The sequence below is a fragment of the Papio anubis genome, chromosome 9, assembly GCF_008728515.1.
Source record: "Papio anubis isolate 15944 chromosome 9, Panubis1.0, whole genome shotgun sequence".
NCBI classification, from domain to species: Eukaryota; Metazoa; Chordata; class Mammalia; order Primates; family Cercopithecidae; genus Papio; species Papio anubis.
In genome coordinates this window covers 49,984,985-50,011,326 of record NC_044984.1, presented here as the reverse complement: position 1 = coordinate 50,011,326, position 26,342 = coordinate 49,984,985, and the positions used below count along the sequence as shown (strand labels likewise).

Here is a 26,342-nt window from a genome sequence, read left to right as displayed (position 1 = left end):
TTTTTTTTGTCCCTTTAGAGACAATTTTTGAAGCTCCACTGCCTCAGAGGATAGGATTGAGAAGTAGAGTCACCAAGATATAGGGCAAAAATTCCTTCCAACTAACTCCCATTTGTTGGATCAGCTTATTTCTAAAAGACATTATAGGAGGATAGAGGCCTTCAGGGATTGGCAATTCAGAGTATGGAATGTAATCAGTTTTCACACTGATCAAACTAAATGGTTCAGTTATGTGAAGATATTCCTCAGAGAATAAAAATACCAAAGTATGGGATAAAGGAGAAAATGCTGGCTGTCACAAAAGGACACTAGATATTCTGTGAAATTCTATCAACAAAAAGGAATGAACTATGAATGCATGCAATAGCATGAATGAAACTCAAAAAATATTATGCTGAGCAAAAGCAGCCATACATAAAGTTCACACAGTATGCCCTCTTTAATAAGAAATTCCAGGCTGGGTACCATGGTTCATGCTTATAATGCCAACACTTTGAGAGGCAGAGGCAGGAGGATTGCTTGAGCTCAGGAATTTAAGACCAACCTGGGAAACAGCAAGACCTCATCTCTACAAAAATTTAAAAATTAGCTGTGTGTGGTTGTGTGCACCTGTAGTCCCAGCTACTTGGGACGTTGAGGTGGGCGGATTGCTTGAGCTCAAGAGTTTGAGGCTGTAGTGACCCATGATTATGCCACTCCACTCCAGCCTCTGAGACATTGTCTTAAATATACATATATATATTATATAAAATGTATAAAGAAATTCCAGAAAAGACAAAACAAGTCTATAGTGACTGAAAGAACACCAGCGAATACCTCAATCCGGTGACAGATGGGGTTAGAGGTGGGAGATGGAGAATGACTAGTTCAAGTGATTTTCATGCCTCAGCCACCGAATAGCTGGGATTACAGGCATATGCCACAACACCCGGCTAAGTTTTGTCTTTTTTAGTAGAGACAAAGTTTCACCGTATCAGGCTGGTCTCAAACTCCTGACCTCAGAAGATCCACCCACCTCAGCCTCCCAAAGTGCTGGGATTACAGGCATAAGCCACTGCACCTGGCCAAATTAAATTATTTTTATCCCCCAAAACAACCAAAAATGTTTACTAATATTCTTAATCATTGAAACTCTCCAGGTGAATCTTCTCCAGTAGACTAATTTATTTGCCTATTTTATACTCTGATTACAGCATCCTGGAACCTTTAATTTTTTTCTTCATCTTTCAAGGTCCATCATAAGCAATGATTTCTTGAGTGGCTACTTTGATCTTTAAAATTAATCAGGTTTTCTACCTCGCTTTTATCACAACATCAATTACATAATATAATAATTATCAGATTCTATGTTTTTGACTGTTTTAGGAATGCAAGATACTTAAGAGCAGATACGATGCTTAGCAATTAACACACATGTTGAAGTAATTGTCTCAGTATATCTAGCAATGTTCACGGGTACAAAACATTCAGTATATAAAACTATTATTTATGGAAGAGCTATTTCTAGGCATAGAGGAAATTTAATATTTTAGATTGAAGAAGGTAGTTTATCACTAGAGAGTAGGAAGATCTACTCAGAAAGAACAAGAGAGCTGCAGAGAACACAGAGATGCAGTAAACCTAATACGATATTATTCAAGCGGAGAAATGGAATAACTCTGAACTAAGGTAATTTATTGAAGACTGCATTCAATTTTCCCATTCATGTTCCAACAGCATATTATTTATATCCAAATTTTGTCTTGTGTAGAAAATAACAAAATCTTTGAGGCATATCCTTGAGAGCTTCTTTCACCTGCTGGTTCCTTAGAGTATAAATGAAGGGGTTGAGTAAAGGGGCAACAGAGGTATTGAGCACAGCTACTCCTTTAGTTAAAGTCACCCTTTCTTTTGCTGATGGTTTCATATACATAAAGATACAACTCCCATAAGTAATAGAGACAACAATCATGTGTGAAGAACAAGTGGATAAAGCCTTGGTTTGCTGTTGAACAGAAGGGAATTTTAGAATGGTTTTGATGATGTATGTGTAGGAGAAGATCACTAACAACAATGTGATGATGAGTGTCAGCACAGCTAAGATAAAAGCCATTAATTCTATAAAACGTGTATCTGAGCAAGAAATCTGTAGAATAGGAGAAGTGTCACATAAGAAGTGATCAATAGTTTTGGAAGCACAGAAATCCAGCTTGAGTCCCAAGACCAAAGGGGGAAAGATGATTAGGAATCCAGTTACCCAAGAGATGAATACAAGTTCGTAGCACACTTTGCTGCTCATAATGATTGGATAATGCAGTGGTTTGCAGATGGCAATGTAGCGGTCATAGGACATGGCAGCCAGGAGGTAAAACTCAGTAACTCCTAATAAAAGGAAGAAGAATAATTGAGTTGCACAAGCATTGTAGGAAATTGTCTTGTCTCCAGTCAGAATGCTTGTCAAGAATCGTGGAATGCAAACAGTTGTGAATGAAATTTCTAAGAAGGAGAAATTTTGGAGGAAGAAATACATTGGAGTCTTGAGCCGTGGATCCAGCAGGGTGAGGAGAATGATGGTTAAGTTCCCCATCAGGCTCAGGATATAATTACAAAATAGAAACAGAAAAATCACAATCTGTAGTAGAGGGTCATTTGTCAGTCCAAGCAGAGTGAACACTATGTCCATTGATTGGTTCTTCATTTTTCTTTTGTCCTGTGAAATCTGCAGAAAATAAAAACTAATATCACAAGTAAGAAAATACATTACTTCATTCTCAGCCCTAGAAAGTTTCATATTTAGAAAAGTTACCCATGTGCAAATATTTTCACAAGTCAACTTAGATTTCATAAAAATGAACACATCCACCAATTCATCAGTCATGTTTATAAGAATGTTAAAAGATTCTTCTCTTGTCCAGAGTTAAATAAGTCCTACTTGCCACGTTACTGAAAACTTTTCACTCATTTGAAATAAGTTTCATACTTCAGTTAGTGTTAACTTTTGATTCATCTTTCAAGCACTTTATCCCAAAAGGCAGTTTAAATATTTAGTAGTTTGAAATTTCTGAATTTAGCTAACACTTCAAGTAACTTGTTACTTAAGAGAGTCTTTTATTCATCATCGCGTTCCATTTCGTATTTATTCATTGATATATATTTATCCATCATCAAGTTCAATTTTATATTTTATTTACTTAGTTTTTGTGTTTACGTTCCTACAGTTTTTGTAGCTCCACTTAGGTGCCTATTCGTACTTTATCAATTGCCTTTAGATTCACCACTTTTCCGGTAAGTCATTAACAGTGCCTCAGTGCCTCAATTCTATATGACTGAAGTATATCAAACAGAAAAACTAAAATTGGTCTTTCTATGTTTTATCTTCCATTTTTCTTTAATCTTTTTATAATGGTTTCATATTTCTTTCTTTTGCAAATACAGTAAGAAGCTCTATATTGTTTTATTTTAAATGCAAAATGATTTTAAGTACTAGTTGCAGGTCTTCTTACTGACTAGTATTGCAGTTATATTCCATAGTAACTGATTATAATTTATTTTCAGTTAATTATTTTTGCTAAAGAAAGGCTGCTTCGTCTTAGCCAATTTTCAGAATTCCCAGACAATATTCAAAAGGGTGTTTTTTCCATTTTCTGGCTTCCTTTTATAACATACAGGCTATAATAAAAAAATCAAATATCATGAAGTTACCTTTTCTTTTTGATTAAAATATTTAAATATTTCTCTGCTTTTCTACAAAGCTTAATATTCTTTTATTTATATATATTCATTTTAAAATTACTGAATCCCTATAAAACCTTTGTTTTTAATTAATGAATCCCTAGAATCTTTGTTTTAAACAGTGATTGCTCTCTAGTAATCTTAATTTGTGTGTCTTTCATAAATAGTAAGTTAATGCATGCATAATAGTACTTGCAACATCAAAATATTTCTATTTTTGTTATCTCTTGGGTTTTTCATTAGCCACTGCTTTTCTAGTATAACAAGATCTACAGGTAGTTTATGTGTATATGTGTTATAATACATATTTTACATATAACTACATATTATTACATATAATGTAATAAATATAAATTTACCTTTTTCATGTATTATCTGTGAAATTTTTATGATGTGGCAGACTAAATATAATAGTGAAGACTTTTTAAAAATTTCATCATTGTTCTACTGAACAAAATCTGGGCTTTGTTAAACAAAATAGCTGTCTTTAATCTTAAACTGGATGTAAATGTGTTTGTAGATTTTCTCAACATGGAAATAGCTGCTTTGTAATTTCCCTCTATGATTCATTCAGTGCAACTACAAGCTCATAGAGATAGATTAAAAAATGAATTAGAGTAATAAACCTGCACATTCTGCACATGTACCCCAGAACTTAAAATAAAAGCTGAAGAAAAAAAAATTAGACTTATTCGTACATTTAAAAAATGCATTCTATTACGTTATATATAACATATATATGAGGTAAAATTATGAAAACATAAATGAAGTAAAAATTTCTTCTATATAATAGAAATATATATTAGGAATTTGTAATATATATATAAATATGTATAATAAAATATAATATATATATTAGAAAGTTTTACTTCTTCGTCAGAAGGAATAAAGGAAATAGGACAATTTAAGGGCAAATTTAATTCCCTGACATGGATTTCCAAAGTTTTGCCCTAACTTTTGTTGCACGAAAAGATAAGTTAAAAAGGGTCTTACCTTACGCAGGGTATATTGGATTTGTTTTTATATTATGGTACATGGTAGAATGCAAAGGCTAACTAAATTGAGGGCACTTATAATCATTTAAATACATTGTTCCAATATTAAAGAGATATTAAATACCAAGTTTTCTTCAGAAGAATCCATGTAGAGATAAAATGAGAGAATATTTTGTTTAAATATTTTCTACTTTTACTTAAGTTCATATTCACTACACATCTCAGACACACACACAAAAAATTCTAATGCATCTCTATCATTCTCTACAGTCTGGTTAAATTTCTAAAAGTTTTCATTAATACTTAACTAGACTTGTTACACCAAAGATGAAAGCCTAGGAAAAAGAACAGATTTTAAGTAGAGAAATGTCATGTATCTCATTATTCTAATTAGGCTAGAGTTACAGATTTATCTTTTTGCTCAGTAAATACACAAGGGAATCTATTGAAACTACAAAACAAAAGAAAATAGAGAAAAAAATTCCTTAGAGACTGCTGTTCAAAAAGTTTATTTATACATATAACAATCTATACTGTCTGTTTTTAAAATCTAGGCAATATGCAACAAAACATTAATTGTTCTCACTCATAAGGCAACGTGAGAAAATCCACTGGGCTAGTTTTTTCAAACAAACAAAAAAAACCTTTCTGTTACTTTCACTAAAAAAAAAAAAAAGACACTCAAAACAAGTGTACAGCAGATTTGAATATTGCCAAACAAATTCAAATTTAAAATGAGGTTTCAATTGTGTACTGGTAGGATATTGGGTATGCAAGGGTAATCGGTTTAATTATTTTTAAAAGTGTACTTTTTATAAATTTGGAAAAAATCAATAGTATTGCATTTGGTTTGCGACATGCAGGTGCAGGATAATTTGAATATCTGAAGCCCGTGAATCGTGTTAATATAAAGACTATACTCAAAATGAGTAAAAAGGATTGGTCGTGTATATTGTCTTTGTAACCAGGCTCTAAAAGGTATTAAACAAAGCCCTCTCCAAGGACCACGAAACATGACTCAAAACAAATGTCATCGAAAACAAATCCAAATGACTAGTTACTAATGTTTAGACATGAAAAAAAACGCTCACTGTCATCCATTCTTAAGAAAGCGTCAGGTCTACTACAGGAATTCAGAGTTAAAAAACAGTCCATACCTACTACTCTTACACATGAAATACATCAGAACAATTCCTTGGGAAAACAAAAATAAAAACAAATTTCTTCTTTCTTAACTAATTTGTCTTTGAATATTTGTCAAAAAATCAGTTATCTATACATAATAGGTGTGCTGTATTTCTATACTCTATTTTGTTTCATTGATCTACTTGTTTAAACTAGGGCAATGCTACATTGTACCATTATTCCAAGTATTAAAATCAGATAGTTTTAATGTTCCAACTTTATTATATTCTTCCAAAGATGTTTGACAATTCCAGGTCTTTTGCACATTTCCATATGAATTTAAGAATCAGTGATCAATATTTGAGATGATGGATATGCTGACTGCACTGACTTGATCACTATAAATTATATGTATAAAAACATCACTATGTACATCATAAATATGTACAATTATTATATGTCAGTTTAATAAAAATTAAAATGAAATATAAAGGAATAGAAACTACAAATTTACCCTGCTTTTTCTGTACCAACTAGTCCTAAAATTTGTCAACTAGTTGACTAGGGAACATTCCTCTTTATAGGAATATTCTAGCTAAAAAGAAAAAAACGAAAAATGAATAACAGAAAGTCATAATTTTGCAACCCTTAAGTAACTGATAGATGAGGGTGAAGATTATTAGCAGCTGTTAACATCACTACAAATAATAGTAAAATTAAATTAAGAGATCACTAGATATTTTATGCCTCCCAACGGAAGAACACCACATCACTAGAGAAGTATTCTTAAAGAAATAGAATTTGAATCTGATCATACCTCTAGAACTAACATATAATAGGCAAAAGTAGGGACAGATGGACATATTGAACACAATAGGGTTGTAAAAAATAAAATACAAACTATGGGAACTCTACAAGTCAAATGATTCCATTTCTTCCAGAAATAAACTGCATTAACAAAAAAAGAGATAAAAAGGTAATTCATAAGACTAAGAACCAAATCAACCAAATTGCAATATATTACCTTATTTGAATTCCAGTTTAATTTTAAAAATAATTATGAAAAACTTACACACTTGATTGTTTATATTTAATGATACCAAAACTATGTCTGGTATTTTATTCAAAATTATGTGAGCAGGATGTTGTGAATAGAGATAGAAAACAAGATGGAACATAAGTTGATAATTAGTGAGATGGGATAATGGGCGCATAAGGACTCATTTTTTATTTTCTCCTTTTGAAAAAAATAAACAGACCTCAAGAAAAAAAAAAAAAGAATCAATTTGTCAACTTCTCCAAAAAAAAAGCCCCAGGAGTTTTGATTTGATATTGCATTGAACCTATATATCAATTTCAGAAGAATAGACAACTGAAGAATATTCAGCATTTTGACCCATGAACACACTGTATCTCTTCATTTTTAAAGATCTTCTTAATTTATTTTGACAATGTTGTATAGTTTTCAGTGTACACATCATACACATCTTTTGTCAAATTTGTGTCTAAATATGTAGGGTTTTAAAATTTAAGATGGTATTTGACTTTTTTTAAAATTTAGAGTATGCAGGAATATGATTAATTTTTGGATTGATACTATATCTTATAAACTCTCTATACTCATTTACTAAATCTAGTACAATTTTTGTAGATTTCATTGGATTTTCTACTTTCATGATGATGCTGTCTGCAAATAAAGATAGTTTTATTTCTTATTTTTCAATCTGGCTATCTTTTATTTATTTTTCTAGACTTATTTCAGTGACTAGAACTCCCAGTATCAAGTTGAATAGAAATGAGGAGAGTGAATATCCTTGTCTTTTTCCTGATCTTAGTGGGAAAGCTATCAGGTTTTTTGTTTTGTTTTGTATTTTAAGATACGTTCTCTTTGTCACCCACAGTGGAGTGCAGTACTGTGATCATGGCTTCGCTCACTGAAGCCTCGACTTCCTGGACTAAAGTGATCCTCCTACCTCAGCCTCCCAAGTAGCTGAGACCACAGGAGCATGCTACCATGCCAGGTTAATTTGGTTTTCATTATTTGTAGAGATGGGAATCTCTCTATGTTGCCCAGACTGGTCTCAAACTCCTGGGCTCAAACAGTCCTCCTGTCTTGGCTTTCCAAAGCGCTGGGATTGCAGGCATGAGGCACCATGCCTGGCCACATTCAGTTTTTTGGCTTCAGTGTTAGCTGTAGATTATTTGGTCACCCTTCATCAAATTGCAGCAGTTCCCTTCTAGGCCTAGCTTGCTTGGAGTTTTTCTTAGCAATAAATATTGAATTTTATCAAATTATTTATCTATGTTTAAATAAATTTTTAGTTTTTTCTAACACACAGTAAATTGCATTAGTTTTTTCCTAATGTTAAACTAAACATTATTTTTATTCTTGAGCTAAAACTCACTTTGTTCATTATATATTACCATTTTATATAGTAATATTATTAAATACATTTTGGTTGGTTTTTAGAATTTTTGTATGTATACTTATGAGGAATATTAACTGTGGTTGTATTTTTTAATGTGTTTGTCCATTTTTGGTGTCAGAGTAACACTGCCTGAAGATGAATTGGAAAATATTTTCTTCTCTTCAAGTTTTTAGAAGAATTTGTATATAATTGATATTTTTAAAAATTTGTTGCATAACTCACCAGGAAAGCTATTCAGTCCTAGATCTTTTTTTTCCTATGTGAAGCTTTTAAAATACAAATCAATTACTTTAACAGATATAAGACTATTCAACTTATGTATTTCTTTTTGGGTGACCTTTGGCAGTTAGTGTTTTTCAAGGATTTTGTCAATTTCATCTAAATTGTCTATTATTTGGCATAAAGTTGTTCATAGTATCAACATTATTTTAATATCTGTAGGATATGTAGTAATGCCATCTTTCTCAATTCTAAAATTAGTAATTTGTTCCTTTTCATTTTTCCCTGATCATTCTAACTAGAGCTATATCAATTATATTTACCACCTCAAAGAATTGCTTTTTGCCTTCATTGTTCTTTATTATTGTTGGTTTTTGGTTTTAATTTGTTTTATTTGTTTGCTTTTTGTCTTATGGAATCCTATTCTGCTGATTTACTGGATATATGATATTATTATCTATGACTGTTTAAATAAATTTTTAGTTTTTATATCAGCTAACAGTGCTGAAATAAGTGGATATTCATATGACACGAAATAACCATTAAAGGATTTTGGTTTATTCTAAGATAATTCATACTTCATTATAAAAAAAGAAAAATAATTTAAAGAAGTTGAATAATGAAATAAATAACCAATTTTATTTTCATAAAGATTGCATTAAAAGTAGGTGATGTGAAAGAAAAGAAGATACTGAAAAAGAATGAGAAATGAAGATGAATAAGGTAAAAGTTTTCAAAATTTTACAAATAGATGGTAGATAGATTATACATGATGGATCTATCAATAGATACATTGATTGCTATTCATACACCCAAAAAACTTACAAAACTAATATTTGATAAAGTTAGCATTTCAAATAGGTGAAGAGAGGATGCTTTTTCATAAGTTGTGAAGGTATAATTGGCTACTTGAGAAAGAAAATAAAAATACTATCCCTCAGGCTTTCCTGAGTGCCCTCTCCCTTCTTTCTGATTCAAATGGCATCTTTTCACATCTCCTCTGATGTGGGACAAGGTAAGAATTTTTTTCCTGTGTGATAAATCTAATTATTCCGCCTGTCATGTTAGTTGCTGTGACGCAGGTCAAAGTGCTTCCATAGTGCCTCTTTGTACCATTCACTAATCACTTTTTCCCAGTCATTCCCCAGTCTCCATTTTAATGATGGCACTCAACCTGTCATGTTTCACTATGTTTTGTTATATTTAATTAAGCTGAGTCTTTGGATATGTTAGACTTTATTTATTAAAATAATTTGTGTCTCCGACATTCAAAACAATATGAATTGCTCTGAGAATTCTGTTGCTTTCTTACGCCTTCCTCAGAGACTTAGACTCCAGGCTTCTCACTACATGGATGATATAGCAATGCCAAGGCTCTGCTAATATAGTAGTCTGTGAACAATTCAAATCACTAACTCTACCTAGTATCTACCTTCTTCCTGGATCTTGTGTATATCCGAAGAACCCTTAAGAAATGGATTATCATCTACATTTGATGACAACTTCACCAATACTCTTTAAAGGTGATGTGTTCTAACAGTTTGCAACTCTGGAGTTCTTGCAGCTTTTCAATTTTCTTGTAAGTTTTTGCAGAGACCCAAGAACCACTGATGTTAGATCTGTCCCTTTTAATGACCTTGGGAGAAATAACATGGGAGTTTCCAGTTTTTCCTTTCAGGTCCTCTACATAGCCAGATTAAAAAACTATTTTTCTTGTATTTCATAAATTTTCTTTGAGGGGGGAGTCCCTCTTTTCTTCTTGTGCACATTTAAACATTTAAATTATTTGAAATTGTTACCATAAGTTTTTTAAAAATTTACTAATATAACTTTTGACAAATTTTAATATTATCCTTTGAAAATAATTATTATGCCATAAAATGAAATTTAATAACAATGATTTCATACCTAATGTCAATATTTTTAGAAATATGTATACATGCATTTTTTTAATGTTCAAATTTTATGCTTTTCCCTTGCACTAATATTTCTATTCAACATCTTCCAGGCTTTTCTTTTTGTATAATTTATCTTTTTATCTTATGGATGAAAAGATTGTATTGTTCATGCTAGCATATTTCTGTCTAACAACATATATATGTATATATAACCAAAACTAGGGTTTCTTATTATGTGTGTGTATGTATACATATATACACACATAAAACTGTATTTTAAAACTTTGTTTTATTTTCTGTGACCATAATTCTCTAACTGTTAAAATTTTTCACCTGGGCTGATGCTTTATGAAGATTATTATTGGTTTATAATTTGCAGGTTCAAAATAAATATACAGAAACATCATAGAATCAATCAAATTATATTCAATACATATTTCTTAACATGATAGTGTATCGCTTATAGAATAAGAAGGAATTCAACATTAATTTTATTCCTATTTTACTATTTAAGATACATAACTTGTAATATCTTGAATACATGAGTAAATAGATTAGGATGGAGGAAATTTTTAGTATAGGAGTGTAACAGTTATTTGAACTTTTTTTGAGTTAACTTGTTAAACTCACATGGCATTTACCAAATTTTTAATTAAAACAAACCTGGAAATCACCTGTTGTAAGAAGGCATATGTTAACCAAATATTAATGCACTTCGTGTCTTAGTTTCTGTTATTTGTATTGAAAAAGACTTTACCAACATTAATGAAACTCTAATTTTACTTGTGGGATTTAGAAGTGCCATATTTAACTAGACATATATATATACAATTTGGAAAAATCAAAGCATAATGTCATTGCATCTTTGCAAGTACATATTTTAATAAAATGCTTCTCTATAGGCTGAATTTTTATCAAAATCAGAGTTACAACAAAATCAGAATATTTTCAGGTAAAAATGTTAACTTAATTTTTCAATTCAAATCCATGTGTTAATACATGTTTCAAGGAGCATCCTAAATATACTAAGAAGTAAATTGGAGTAGGGGTAAGAAACGGCAGTTCAGAACTGATTCATGACAATTTTTTTTTTTCTAAAGACATTTGTGATGTCATCCTGCAAAGGCTTGTGATATTTAAAACAAACCAACAAAGAATACCAGATAAGCCTAGGCTTCAATTGCTTCCACCCAGGAACACAGTGGTTAATACTTGAACCAATCAAACAATTTTGTGTATCTCCATTTCTTGGTTATTCTGCCTTATTTCCATTTGGGGGGTAATTTGCCTTTTTAAGAATATCAGGCTGATAATATGATTCAATCTCCCCGACAATAATGATAACTCTGTTTTATGAAGCACATCAATGCATATTTGTATGGTGTGTATAGATTAATGGTTATAAGTGGAGAGCAGCATAGGGACATGATTGCCCTCCTCCGCAAGTACTCCTTCTCCATTATTCCTAAATTCCAATATTTTCAAAGTTATTTGTTTCCTCAATGTTTATGGAATTTTTTCCATATGTATCAGATATCTTGCATTTACTTGACTTTAAATCTTCAAAATGTTTAAAATAGATTAAAATAATATACCTTCAATTGACTTCCTGACTCCAAATATCTACAAATGACCTTTTTAATTATTGACTAAGAAATTATCTCTAAAAATAAATATAGGATAACTCCCCAGCTTAAGGGGAAGAAACCCTTAATTTAAATCAAGTTGTATGTATATATGACACATGAACCATCAAACTAGTAAAGACATGTGGACTGCTCACGGTCATAATAATATAATAAACCAGGATTCCTAGTGATAGAAATCTTGGAATTCATGCCTAGGCTGTCCTGAAGTAATTCCTATGTACACTAAATTTTGAGAACTACTAACCTAAATTAAATCCAAGCAGTTTCTCCAGACAACATAAGGCTTTTTTGTCTTAGCCTATGCTATCAATACTATTAACTAGTATAGCTACATAGGAACCTCATATATTAGTTACACTAAATGACCTGGTTTTCTTTAAACCAAAAGGAAAAGTGTTGGGAACAGCCCCCCCAAAAATCTGCCCATAAACTGACCCAAAAACTGGCCATAAACAAAATCTCTGCAGCACTGTGACATGTTCGTGATGGCCATGATGCCCACGCTGGAAGGTTGTGGGTTTACTGGAATGAGGGCAAGGAACACCTGGCCCACCCAGGGCAGAAAACCGCTTAAAGGCGTTCTTAAACCACAAACAATAACATGAGTGATCTGTGCCTTAAGGACATGCTCCTGCGGCAGGTAACTAGCCAAACTCATCCCTTTATTTCAGCCCATCCCATTGTTTCCCATAAGGGATACTTTTAGTTAATCTATAATCTACAGAAACAATGCTTATCACTGGCTTGCTGTTAATAAATACGTGGGTAAATCTCTGTTTGAGGCTCTCAGCTCTGGAGGCTGTAAGACCCCTGATTTCCCACTCCACACCTCTATATTTTTGCGTGTGTGTCTTTAATTCCTCTAGCACCACTGAGTGAGGGTCTCCACGATGGAGCTGATCTCGGCAGAGAAGAAAATGTTTATTAATAGGCATTTTCGCTTTCTCTAATGACCACCTGAGGCACTTTTACCACTACTAGAATTTTCAAGAACATATTGATATACTTTACTAGTTAGAAGGTAAAATGAGGGTTTTCTGGGGACTATGTATTGATTATTTTTAATATAAGAGATCCTTTTGTCAGATCAGTGTGGATATTTTCAGAATTAAACCTAACATTTATGATTTGATTAGTCTCAACTTCACTGTAAAAATTAGTCACATAACCTCTCTAGTTATCTAACAAGAGAAAGTAAACACTGGGGAAAGGATAACTTAGTGCACCACCTGTTTTAAATCTTCTGTCACACAAAAATAGTACTTGTCATATGGAAACCCAAGGTGTTTTCCTGTATGGAAAACAGGGAAATGGAGAGCAGCATCTGAATGATTTGTGGATCCTACCCACTGATACAGATGTTGTGGCACAAATGGCTACTGGCATCTTTCCTATACCCTTAAAAGAATGAGTAATGCTTATAGCTGGATAAGGTTTGTGTTTCCCGGAAATGTATGACAAATTGGATTCTGATGTCAGAGTTCTTAACATTTATTAAGAATTCACTATTAACGAGGACATTTAACTTGCCACGCGTATTTTGAAAAATTTAGTCGTCTCTACAACACTATGAGGAATTTCCTTGGGATCACAGAGTTAAAATGGATTCCATGCAGTCTTGCACAGTATAAATAATACAAACAGCAGCTTTGTAGCATATATCTAGCATAGTGACTGGGATATGATAGGCTTCATAATATGTTGATTGAAGTAATTCAGTAATTATGAAAAGCAAAATATACTTGTACAAAACATAAATAGAACAAAGTCACAATATGTAGAAAGTAATACACTTTGGCAGAGATAAAATTGACTTACATGCTCTTTTAGGAACAAAGAAAGGGACTTTATAACTACTGAGTAAGAAAACTAAAATTAAAGATGGCATAGCAAAGATAAAACACAAATATAGGAGAACTGGCAAATCTGATATTTTAAAATGAATTATCAAAGACTTATTAATAAAAATTATCAGGAAAATGACTAAAATATAATTCACTTTTATTTCAGGTTTGAAATTAACATCAGTTTTATTTTATATATTGAAATAAACTATTTAGAATATATTCATGAAGACTAATTTCACTCTTTGAGTTGCTAAAGTATAAATAAAGGGGTTTGGTAGAGGAGGAACAGAGGTAGTGAGCACAACTGCACCTTTTGTTAATGTCATTCTCTTTTTTTCTGACAGGTTAATACAAATAATAAAACAGCTACTCTAAGGAAAAGAAATTGTAATGATATGAGATGATTAAGTGCTGACAAACTTTTGATCTTAGCTGGAAAAAAGAATTTCAAAATAATCCTGATGATATATGTATAAGAGAGAATCATACACACCAAAGTGACCACAAGTGGTCACAACAAAGCAAAACAGAATATATCAACCCCAGGAAATCCGTGCAAGGGATTTGCAGGAAGAAGTTTTGCACATGAAGTGCAAAATAGTTTTACAAACACTGCAATCCAGATTGAGTTCTACAAACAATCATGAAAAAATAATTAATAATACCATTACCAAGAGCTAAATATAAGTTGGTAGCAAAATTTGTTGCTTATAATGATTGGATATTCTAGAGGTTTGCAGATGGCAACACGGTAGTCATAGGACAAAGAATAAAAAATTCTGAAGCTCTCAAAAAGATGAAAACAAAAATAACTGAGTTGTGTAACCCTGGTACGAAATGTTTTAAGTTAGGAATATAGAAATGATATGGTTTAGCTGTGTTCCTACCCAAATCTCATCTTGAATTCCCACATGTTGTGGGAGGGACTTGGTGGGAGGTAATTGAATCGTGGGGGCAGGTCTTTCCCATGCTGTTTTCGCAATAGTCAATAAGTCTCATAAAGTCTGATGGTTTTATAAGGGAGACTTTCCCTGCACAAGCTCTCTCTTTGCCTGCTGCCACTCATGTAAGATGTGACTTGCTCCTCCTTGCTTTCCACCATGATTGTGAGGCCTCCCCAGCCATGTGGAAATGTGAGTCCATTAATCCTTTTTCCTCTATAAATTATCAGTCTCATGTATGTCTTTATTAGCAACATAAAAATGGACTAATACAAGAAATTTAGGAATACAAATCAATGTCATTCAGATTTTCAAGAAAAAGATTTGAAAGAAGAAATACATTGGCATTTTGAGGCAGGGTTCAGCTGGGTGAAGAAGACAATAAGCTTTGCATCATACTCAACATGTACTTGAGAAATTCAAACAGAAAAATCACAGTATATTATCAAAGATCATTTGTCAGTCTAAGCCCAATGAACTTCATCTTCATTAACTGGTTATTATTACCCTTTAGTGAACCTTATCAAAACCACATAATTAAAACCATCCTGGTGTAAGATGAAATCTCATTGTGATTTTGATTTACATTTAGTGATGTTGAGCACCTTTACATTACCTTTTATTCATTTTTATGTCTTCCCTGCAGAAATATCTATTCAAGTCCTTTGCTCTTTTTTGATTTTTGTTTTTGGCTGTTGAGTTGTAGGAATTTCTTATACACTTTGGAAATAAATCCCATATCAGATATAAGATTTGAAAATATTGTATCCATTTCTGTAGATTGCCTTTCACTCTGTTGATTGTTTCCTTTTCTGTGCAGACACTTTTAATTTAATGTAGTACCATTTGCCTACTTTTGCTTTTGTTGCCTATGATTTTGATGTCATGTCTATGAAATCGTTACCAAGACCAATGTCATAAAGTTTTTTCAAGCATATGGTTTCTTTTGGGAGTTTTATGGTTTCAGGTCTTAGATTTACATCTTTAACCCATCTTGAGTTGATTTGAGTGTATGGTGTAAGATAGAGGTCTAATTTTATTCTTTTTCATGTGCCTATTCTGTTTTTCCTGTACCATTTGAGACACGACCTTACACCTCTTAGGACGGTTGTCATAAAAAAATTTATAAAGATAATAAGTGTTGGCAACTTTGTGGAGAAATCAGAACTCTTACACACAGTTGGTGGGAATATAAAATGGTACAACATCTATGGCAAATAGTATGGAGGTTCCTCAAAAAATTAAAAATAGGACTACTGCATGATCCAGCAATCCCATTTTTCATCATATATATACAAGAATTAAAATTAGAATCTCGAAGTGATGTCTGCACTCCCATGTTCATTGCAGCATTATTTACAACAGCCAAGATATGAAGTTGACCCAAATGCTCACTGACAAACAAATGGGTACAGAAAAGGTAGTTTATACATACAGTGTAATATTATTATTTAAAAAGAAGAAAATTCCGCCCTTTGCAACAATATGAATACACCTAGAAGATATCTTGCTAAGTGAAATAATCCAGTCACAGAAAGACAATTACTACATGTTTCCACATATATGAGTTATTTACAATAGCCAAACTCACTGAAACAGATAATAGAATGGTGGTTGGCAAAAATTAAGAGTAGGGGAAAATGAGCAGTTGCTCAATTTTCACAAATTAAACAGTTATGCAAGATGAATAAAGTTCTAAAGATCTTCTGTACAACAGAGTGACTATAGTTAACATGGTATGGTGCCCTTAAAGTTCATTAGAAAGGTAGATTTTGTGTTATGTTATTACCACATATATGCAACCACACATGAATAATGCAAAAAGACACAACAAAACTTTTGGATGTGATGGTTATATTTATTACTTGATTCTGGGGATAGTATTACAGTTGTATATGTATGTAAAAACTCATCAAATTTGATACATTAAATGTACCTTTCATGAAGTATCTGCAGCTATTCTGTTTAATTTATGAAAACATGATTGAGATAATATCAAAATAATTGTAACAAACATTTATAATTTTACTCACTTTATTAAATTTTTAGAGGAAAAAACTGAATTCTCATGATTTTTGTGGAGGGATTACAAGCAAAGATTTATAAACGAAACTTGTACCTTTGTAAATATTTTCTACCCACATACAAATTCAGTCACCTAAAAACTTCAGGACACAGGTGTTTAAAAAAATCTATTGGGATAGTCTAACTTATGCAATAATTGTTATATCTTCTAATCTTTTCTTTTGTAAAAATAAAAAAAATCCAGAGAAATTCAATCTGAGATTAATATTACCTAAAACTTAGAAACTATATTATAATTTCTATGCAATTTGATATTATAACAAAGATGTAAGAGAAGAATGTTTTGGGACATATAAAGAAATGTCATGATGCCAATATGCTTTCTCATTTTTTCACACTAAAACTTAAAGGAATCAACCAAAGTATAAAGAATAAAGGAAAAGAATATTTTCTTGAGACTAGCATTGAGAAAAAATAATTGCAATTCTGTACACTGCTTTTAATGAAGGTTGAGAAGTCATAACTTTCTTAAAAGAGCATTGTGAATGATTAAAAATTACAAATGAGGTAACAAAAACATCAACTGTCTGAAATTCTGGGCATTTTTTGGATTTACCAGCTGGGCTGTGTTGCCCAGGCAGGCAACTTTCTCTATTCACTCCTCCACCTCCCCACATTATTCAGCGTTTTAAGAAGTGATTAATAAAAATGATTTTGCAATAAATTGTCTTAAGCGAGAGTTCAATCTGTTTGCTGGTAAGCATTATTTGTGTCCTAATTTGTAATGTATTTAATTAATAATGAAATTGTGCACCTTTAAAAAATATGGAGTGATCTCTGGTGTTTTTGTTTTTAAAAGTACGGGCTGATGAGGGATATCTACATATTTGAGGAAATTTAATTGATAGGGGTACAAAATTATATAACTTGAAATTATTATTTTTTTATCCCTAGAAAAAAACACAGCCCATTTCCACCCTTTAATTTAGGCAACCATTTAAACCCTATGTCATATTCTTTATCATACTTTTTATTACAAAAGGAAACTATTTACAAAGACCATACTTTGATGTAGTGGATACAGATCCATATAGCATTTTCACTAGTGCTGAAAACAAAAGTGCACTGCTCAATGAACAACTATATAAAACCTAAAACAGGCTTATTGAGATACTGTACATATACCATACAATCCATACATTTAAAGTGTACAATCCAAAGGCATTTAGTATGTTCACAGGTATACAGTCAATCTTAGAACATTTCCATCACCTCAAAAGTAACTGTGTACCACTTAGTTATCATGACCCTATCTCATCATATGACCCTGCTCTATGCAATGATCTCATAAGTCCTATGAAAAGACAAAGAGATGAGACAAAATATTTAAGGCAGACAAAGTAGCATAAGCAAAAGTAAAAAGAATGGCTCAATCATGATGTGGTTAGAAAAAAATAGAGTTCTACTTAGTAATCTCTGATAAACCCCTAAACTAGTTGAAAGAAAAGTAGCCTTACCTCCTGGAATTTTCTAAACTAGCACACTCAGGTAATTGTGAAAAAATGAATTATAAAATGTTTTTCATTTATACGAGTCATGCTAGTGACAACATTAATACAAATGCACAGTGATACGCTTCATAAACTAGAATTTTATCATATCAAACCATTGATTTGTTCCATTTCAACAATCATACATACCATCTATCCATCCACCATGCACTGTAAAAGAACACACAAAAAAATCACATTATGAAATCAAGATAACACAGACAAATAAATGCAATTATATTTACTTTTGTTAAATATTGTAACATAAATATCAATAATTTTAAAACTTTCAAATCTAAGTAATTATTGTTTTTTATTTATAATTTTTCATCATTATCTACAAGTTAAAATGTAAAAGGAGGTAAAAAGACTAACTCCTTAATAGGTTAGCCACTTTCTTTAATAAGTTATATACACAGATTCAGGCAAATCTTCTGTACTTCAATACTTAAACTAATAATCCTGGTGAACAGGAAAAATTGATATTTCATTCTACCCCAAAATATGATCAGCTTAAATGATTATCTTATAAATATTATTTTAAAATAATTTATTGTATATTATTAGGAAAGCTTATCAAATAACTTTTTTATACAATTTACTTATATTAAATATTGTATACTTTCCTAAATATGAAGACCAATTGACCTAAAGCTGAATGTGCTATACTATAAATACCTATTTCCTTTTTGTTTATTCACTTAACAATATATCCAATCAAGCACTACATATCAATTTATGGAGATATTCCTAAATATTTTACAGCTGCGTAGTCCTTTCTGAGAATGTACAAAGTTTCTTTTATGATTCCATAAGAATTTTAGAACAGTTTTTCTACTTCCATGAAAAATACCTTTGGAATTTTGATAAAGACTTCATTGAATCTGTTTGTTGCTTTGAGTATTATGGACATTTTTACAATATGAGTTCTTTCAGTCCATGAACAGGAGATATCTTTATTTATTTGTCTCTTCTTTAGTTTCTATTATCAATATTTTATAGTATTCAGTGTACAGATCTTTCAAAAATCTCAACCCTTATCCTGCAACACACACACAAAACGACTCAAAATGGATAAAGACCTAAATGAAAAACCTTAAATCTTAAATTTCTAGAAGAAAACATAGGAGAAAATCACTTTTATATTGGCATTGGCAATAATATTTTTAGATACGACACCAAAAGCACAGCCAACAAAAGCAAAACTAGACAAGTGGGATCTAATTAAACTAAACAGCTTCTGTACCGCAAAAGAAACAATTTACAGAATGAAAAGACAACCTACAGAATGGGAAAAATATTTGCAAACCATATATTGATAAGGACTTAATATAAAAAATCTATAAAGAAATGTAACTTGATAGAAAGAAAACAAATAATTTAAAAATGGGCAAAATACTTGAATAGACATTTCCCATAAGACATAAACATGACCAACATGTATATGAAAAGGTGTTCAGCATCACTAATCATCAGGTAAGTGTAAAACCAAACACCAATGATACATTACCTCACACCTGTTAAGATGTCTGCTATCAAAAAGACAAGAGATAACAAGTGTCGGTGAAGGTATGGAGAAAAGAGAACCCTTGTACATTGTTTGTGGGAATGTACATTGGTGCAACCATTATAAAAACCTGTAGGGAGGATATTCAAAAATTTAAAAGTAGAATTGCCACATAATCCAGCATTCTCTCTTTATTTCTATAAACACCTCATAGAAATATCTACACTCTCATGTTCATTCCCACACTATTCACAATAGCTAGGAAGCAGCCTAAGTGAATATGAATGGATGAATGGATAAGGAAATTTGTTAGACACACACACACACACACACACACAGAAATAATACTGTCATTTGTGATGACATGGAGAAACCTAGAGGACATTATGCTAAGTGAAATTAGCCAGACATAGAAAGAAAAATACTGCATGATATTATTAATACTTACTATGGAATAGAACAATGGCTACCAGGGATGGTGAGGGTAAGGAAATGGAGAAACGTAGGTCAAAGGGTACAAACTTGCAGTTATGTAGATTGAATAAATCTAGAGGTCTAAGGGGCAGCAGGACTATGGTTAATAATATTGTAAAGTATATTGAAAATTTGTGGAGACAGTAGATTTTAGGTGGTCTTACCACAAACAAGAGATAACTGTGAAAGGTGATGTATATTTTAATTTTCTTGCCTTTAGTAATCATTTCACTATCTATATGTATAAAAACATCCTGTTGTATGTATTTAATATATACAATAAAAATAAATTTTAAAAAATACTTCTTATTGAATAATATTGCCTCTGATTAATTTCTCTTGTCTAATAGCAGTGGCTAATACTTCTGTTACAATTGTTAACTAAAAATTATAGGAAGTTACTTTTTTAGATTAAGCTTTGCCCTAGGCCCTAACACAACACACTACAAATCAGACTGCCGTCATTCATGCTAAAGATCCAAATCAACAAAGGGAACCTAAGTTGTTACTTGACTTTATGAAATTAGGAGAGAGAGATAACAGCGAGTTTTCCAAACAGTCCAGGTTTAATCTTTGATTCGGATGATAATTAAGTTCCCTCTGTTTTAATCTTTACAACAAAAAGTAACCTGAAGTAACCTGATGTTAGTCAGTCAGTAATCTTTCTACTGTTCTGTCTCCCTGTCCCCAACTTACAAGGAAAGGCTCTGAAATGACCAATCTGCTTTCTGTTCTTTGTTTCTGTTTTCCTCAGCCCTTTTTCTGTTTAGAAAGTCAATCTTCTCCACTGGTGTCATTGGAACTCATATTTTGTTTTATGAAATGAAGTGTTGCCAGATTCTAGAACTGCAACAAAGCCAGTTAAGATCTTTGAACTAAATTTGTTGTAATTTTACCTTTTTACACCATGATAAATAAAAGTGGATATAGAAGATATTCTTTCCTTGTTTGCCATTTTAGTGAAAATGTATCGAGCATTTGCATAATCAGTAAAAATCTAATTTTAATACATGGGTGTGTGTGTGTGTGAGTGTACACTTGTTATAAAAATATAATCAATTTACATTTTCTTTATTGTTTTCTATTCATCAGAAATAATGTTTCAAACTGTTAAGACCCTTTTAAGCCTCTGTGGGAATAATAATATGAGTTTTAGTTTATGTCTAGTAATAAGTTCTCTTTGGTTTATTTTATTTATCTTGTTTTTGAATGTTTTTACTAAAATTTTATTTAGACTTTTTGCATACACATCTATGTTATATATTGATCTCTGGGTTTTGTTGTTGTTTTTGTTGTTGCACTGTCTTTGTCAGTTTACAAATAAATAATATACACAATCCATTTTTCAAAACTATTTTGGGTCAATTTTAATGTTCTTGTGCTATCATTCTTGCCTTTATTCATTTAATACTTTTATTTTGCATTGTTGTGTGTTCCATTCCTAAATATCTTTCAAACTTCTCTTGATACTGTATCATTCACTTTCCTGTTGAAAATTGAGCTGTCAATCTTACTGTTCTCAATGAGGATTTTTCAAGAAAGATCTCTGTGTATGTTATGTTAAAAACAGTTTCACTATACTCTTTTTAGGTGTGGTGTTGTATTAGCCTGTTTTCACACTGCTGATAAAGACATAGACAAGACTGGGCAATTTACAAAAGAAAGAGGTTTAATGGACTTACAGTTCCATATTACTGGGAAGGTCTCACAATCATGGTGTAAGGCAAGGAGGAGAAAGTCACATCTTAAATGGCAGCAGGTAGAAAGAGAGAGAGAGGTTGTGCAGGGAAACTCCTCCTTATGAAATCATCAGATCTCATGAGACTTATTCACTATCATGAGAACAGCATGGGAAAGACCTGCCTCCATGATTCAATTACCTCCCACTAGGTCCCTCCCACAACACATGGGAATTCAAGATGAGATTTGGGTGGGGACACAGTCAAATAATATCATTCTGCCCCGACCCCTCCCAAATCTCACGTCCTCCCATATCTCATGTCCCAATCATGCCTTCTCAACAGTCTCCCAAAGTCTTAACTCATTTCAACATTAACTCAAAAGTCGATAGTCCAAAGTCTTATCTGAGACAAGGCAAGTCCCTTCAGCCTATGAGCCTGTAAAACCAAAGCAAAAGATAGTTACTTCCTAGATACAGTGGGGGTACAGGCATTGGGTAAATACAGCAGCTCCAAATGGGAGAAATTGGCCAAAACAAAGGGGGTACAGCACCCATATAAGTTTGAAATCCAGCAAGGAAGTCAAATGTTAAAGCTCCAAAATGATGTTTGACTCCATATCTCACATCCAGGTCATGTTGATACAAAAGGTGGGTTCCCATGGTCTTGGGCAGCTCCACCCCTGTGACTTTGCAGGGTACAGCCTCTCTCCCGGCTGCTTTCACAGGCTGGCATTGAGTTACTGTGGCTTTTCCAGGTGAATGGTGCAAGCTGTTGGTGGCTCTACCATTCTGGAGTCTGGAAGATGCTGGCCTACTTCTCACAGCTCCACTAGGCAGTGCCCCAGAAGGGATTCTGTGTGGGGGCTCCCACAACACATTTCCCTTCTACACTGCCCTACAGAGGTTCTCCATGAGGGCCTCACCCCTGTAGCAAACTTCTGCCTGGACATCCAGGCATTTGTATACATCCTCTGAAATCTAGGCAGAGGCTCCCAAACTCCAATTCTTGATATTGGTGTACTTGCAGGCTCAACATAACACAGAAGCTGCCAAGGCTTCTGTGAAACCACAGCCCGAGCTCTACATTGGCCCCTTTCAGCCATGGCTGGCACAGCTGGGACACAGGGCACCAAATCCCTAGGCTGCACACAACACGAACACCCTGGGCCCAGCCAACAAAAACACTTTTTCCTCCTAGGCCTCCAGGCCTTTGATGTAAGGGACTGCCATGAAGACCTCTGACATGCCCTGGAGACATTTTCCCCATTGTTTTGGGGATTAAAATTCAGCTCCTTATTACTTATGCAAATTTCTGCCAGTTTGGATTTCTCCCCAGAAAAGGGACTTTTCTTTTCTATTGCATTGTCAGGCTGCAAATTTTCCAAACTTTTATGTTCTCTTTCCCTTATAAAACTGAATGCCTTTAACAGCACCCAAGTCACATCTTGAATGCTTTACTGAATAGAAATTTCTTCTGCCAGATACTGTAAATGATCTCTCTCAAGTTCAAAGTTCCACAAATCTCTAGGGCAGGGGCAAATGCTGCCAGTCTTTGCTAAAATATAACAAGACTCACCTTTGCTCCAGTTCCCAACAAGTTCCTCATCTCCATCTGAGACCACCTCAGCCTGGACTTTATTGTCCATATCACTGTCAGCATTTTGGGCAAAGCCATCCAACAAGTCTCTAGGAAGTTCCAAACTTTCCCACATTTTCCTGTCTTTTTCTGAGCCCTCCAAACTGTTCCAACCCCTGCCTGTTACCTAGTTTCAAAGTCCCTTCCATATTTTCAGGTATCTTTTCAGCAGTGCCCCACTCTACTGTTACCAATTTACTGCATTAGTCTGTTTTCACACTGCTGATAAAGACATATCCAAGACTGGACAATTTACAAAAGAAAGAGGTTTAATGATCTCACAGTTCCACATGGCTGGGGAGGCCTCGCAATCATGGCAGAAGGCAAAGAGGAGCAAGTCACATCTTACGTGGATGGCAGCAGACAAATAGAGAGAGAGAGAGAGAGAGCTTGTGCAGGGAAACTCCTTCTTATAAAACCATTGTATCTTATTCAATGACTTATAAAACCATTGTGTCTTATTCGTGACTTATTCACTATTGTGAGAACAGCATGGGAAAGACTTGCCCCCATGATTCATTACCTCCCACCAGGTACCTCACAAAATACATGGGAATTCAAGATGAGATTCTAGTGGAGACACAGCCAAACCATATCAAGTGTTGACTGATAAATTTAATATTTAAGAATAATTCAGAGGAGAATCCAAAAGCAAAGGAAATGAGAAAGAACCACTAATAAGGCTATGTAGAAAACCAGATAATATTTTGTTACACTTAGGCAAAGAAATTACATCAAATAAAAGGTAGCGATCAACTGAGATTCATTATCATCACTAAATAGATGATTCATGAATTTGGAAAAAGAAGGATTGGTGAATTGGTGAATTACAGATCAAAAATTGAGAAGAGATTGAGATTGAGATTGAGAAGAGAATGTGAATTTGAAAAGTAAGGATAACTGTAATAGCCATAGGTAACCATAGGTAGGCAATGATGCTTTCCAAATTAACATTACAAAACAAGCAAGAAATATCTTTTAGGAGTAGACTATTTCAAGTATTTGATTACAATAGAAACCTTGATTCAGCTTTGAGTAAATAATACCATAAATATAAAGAATAAAACAGTAAAAAATAAGAAAAGAAAGCATCTGTAACTAAACTTTTTAAAATTGTTACCAACTAATAAAAAATAGTATCTATTTGTTACAAGTTACAATATCTGACTATAGGTATTCTAACATATTTGAGGAAAAGAGAACATGAAGGATAGGAAATCTATTCTAAAATATAAAAAAATATATTTTGAAATATTCAGTAACAGAGTTCAGGCTCTGCCAAGAACTTATTTTTATAAGAAATGTCCTAAAATGTTAAAAGATTCTAATCATAGATTACAGCTAATGTGACTTAGCCTTAAATTATTTTTAACTTACTAAGATATTGATGAATAGTCTCATTAAGAAATTTACAAATAAAATTTATTTTGGAGAGGAAGGAATTTTATATTACTGATTAATTGATCAAATTTTGAGCTCTTTCTTGAGACGAAACATGAAAGTTTGACAGTTTTCCTTTGAATAGCAAATGAATGTCTTTTAAGTATATGTATTTTAATTTGGAAATATTAATGTGATGGATTAACCAAACATGTCTGCATATATCGTTAGTTGGAGAAGCACATATCTATTATAATTTACCGTGAAACAAAATAAGTAAAATAAGTAATTCGATGGCTAAATCAACTGGCAGACTAGAATGACCTTTGTAGGATAGTTGCTACTGAGTCGCTAAACAAAAATTAAATGGTACAAAAGAGTTGCACAGAGAATTGAATGATTAACTCTGCCTTGTAAAGACAGTTAATGTTCTTAAGAAAGGTAACACAAGGTATTAGGAGGCAAGAGTGTGGAAGCTTTATGTAAGGATCCTTACCAACCAGGGAAAAGTAATACCACTAATTATCCTTTTAGTCTTTCTCCTGGAGTGCTCAGTATGTGAAGAAAATAAATGTCCTGTAACACATAGCTTGGAAAGGACAGAAGATAAAAGTTTAAAAGACACCATAGTCTTCAATTGCATAATGAAAACCAAGCCTTGCTGAGCTTAAATTTTGACTATTCTTTTTAGCTCCACGTCTTTCAAGGCCATCGTAACCTGACTGAGCTATCTTTTGATCCTACGCCTAATGCTAATCATAATTTTTATATCACACTGTTATTTTCAGAATTGTGTCACTCAGATAGAATATCAAGCAGTGCCTGCCGTTTAGTGAGTAGTACACAAGATATAGGTGTTATTTTTAATTCTACATTTTGTGCATCACCTGAGAAGAAAAGCTGAAAGCATTTTAGGATAAAGCATTTCAACATTTCAGGTAGAAGCTCTCTCAAGAAATAAGAGGTACCTGATTGAAAAAGCTGTGTTACAAGCTGAAGACCAATAATTTAAAACAAACAAACAAACAAAAGACAAAAACAAAGAGACGGTAGTAATAAACTACCTGGAGATTAATAATTCAGAGGCCGATGGTAGTGATTCTAATAGGTATAATGTGAAGTGAGATGTCATAAACCAACTGAAGCACCAGAGATGTCAGATGATATAACTAATCCACCTGGAATGGGAAGAAGTCGGAAAGAATGGGGAAGTTTTGCTTTAAGCATACCAGATCTTTAGTGAGAGTTACAGAGCATTCACTTTCTAAAGTAGAT

The 26,342-nt window shown here is 32.7% G+C and overlaps 1 protein-coding gene across 1 annotated transcript; it reads right to left on the bottom strand.

Moving 5' to 3' along the window:
- Nucleotides 1-1,046: 1,046 nt before the first annotated feature.
- On the bottom strand, nt 1,047-4,389 carry LOC101013493 (olfactory receptor 6C6). The gene has a single exon (XM_021923378.2). It carries the CDS (start codon nt 2,855-2,857, stop codon nt 1,721-1,723), a length of 1,137 nt encoding a protein of 378 aa, XP_021779070.1. The 5' UTR covers nt 2,858-4,389; the 3' UTR covers nt 1,047-1,720.
- Nucleotides 4,390-26,342: the final 21,953 nt, after the last annotated feature.

What these genes read in the sequence shown, in the direction of transcription:
- LOC101013493 (XM_021923378.2), bottom strand. Translation starts at nt 2,857, where the DNA reads ATGACTGATGAATTGGTGGATGTGTTCATTTTTATGAAATCTAAGTTG.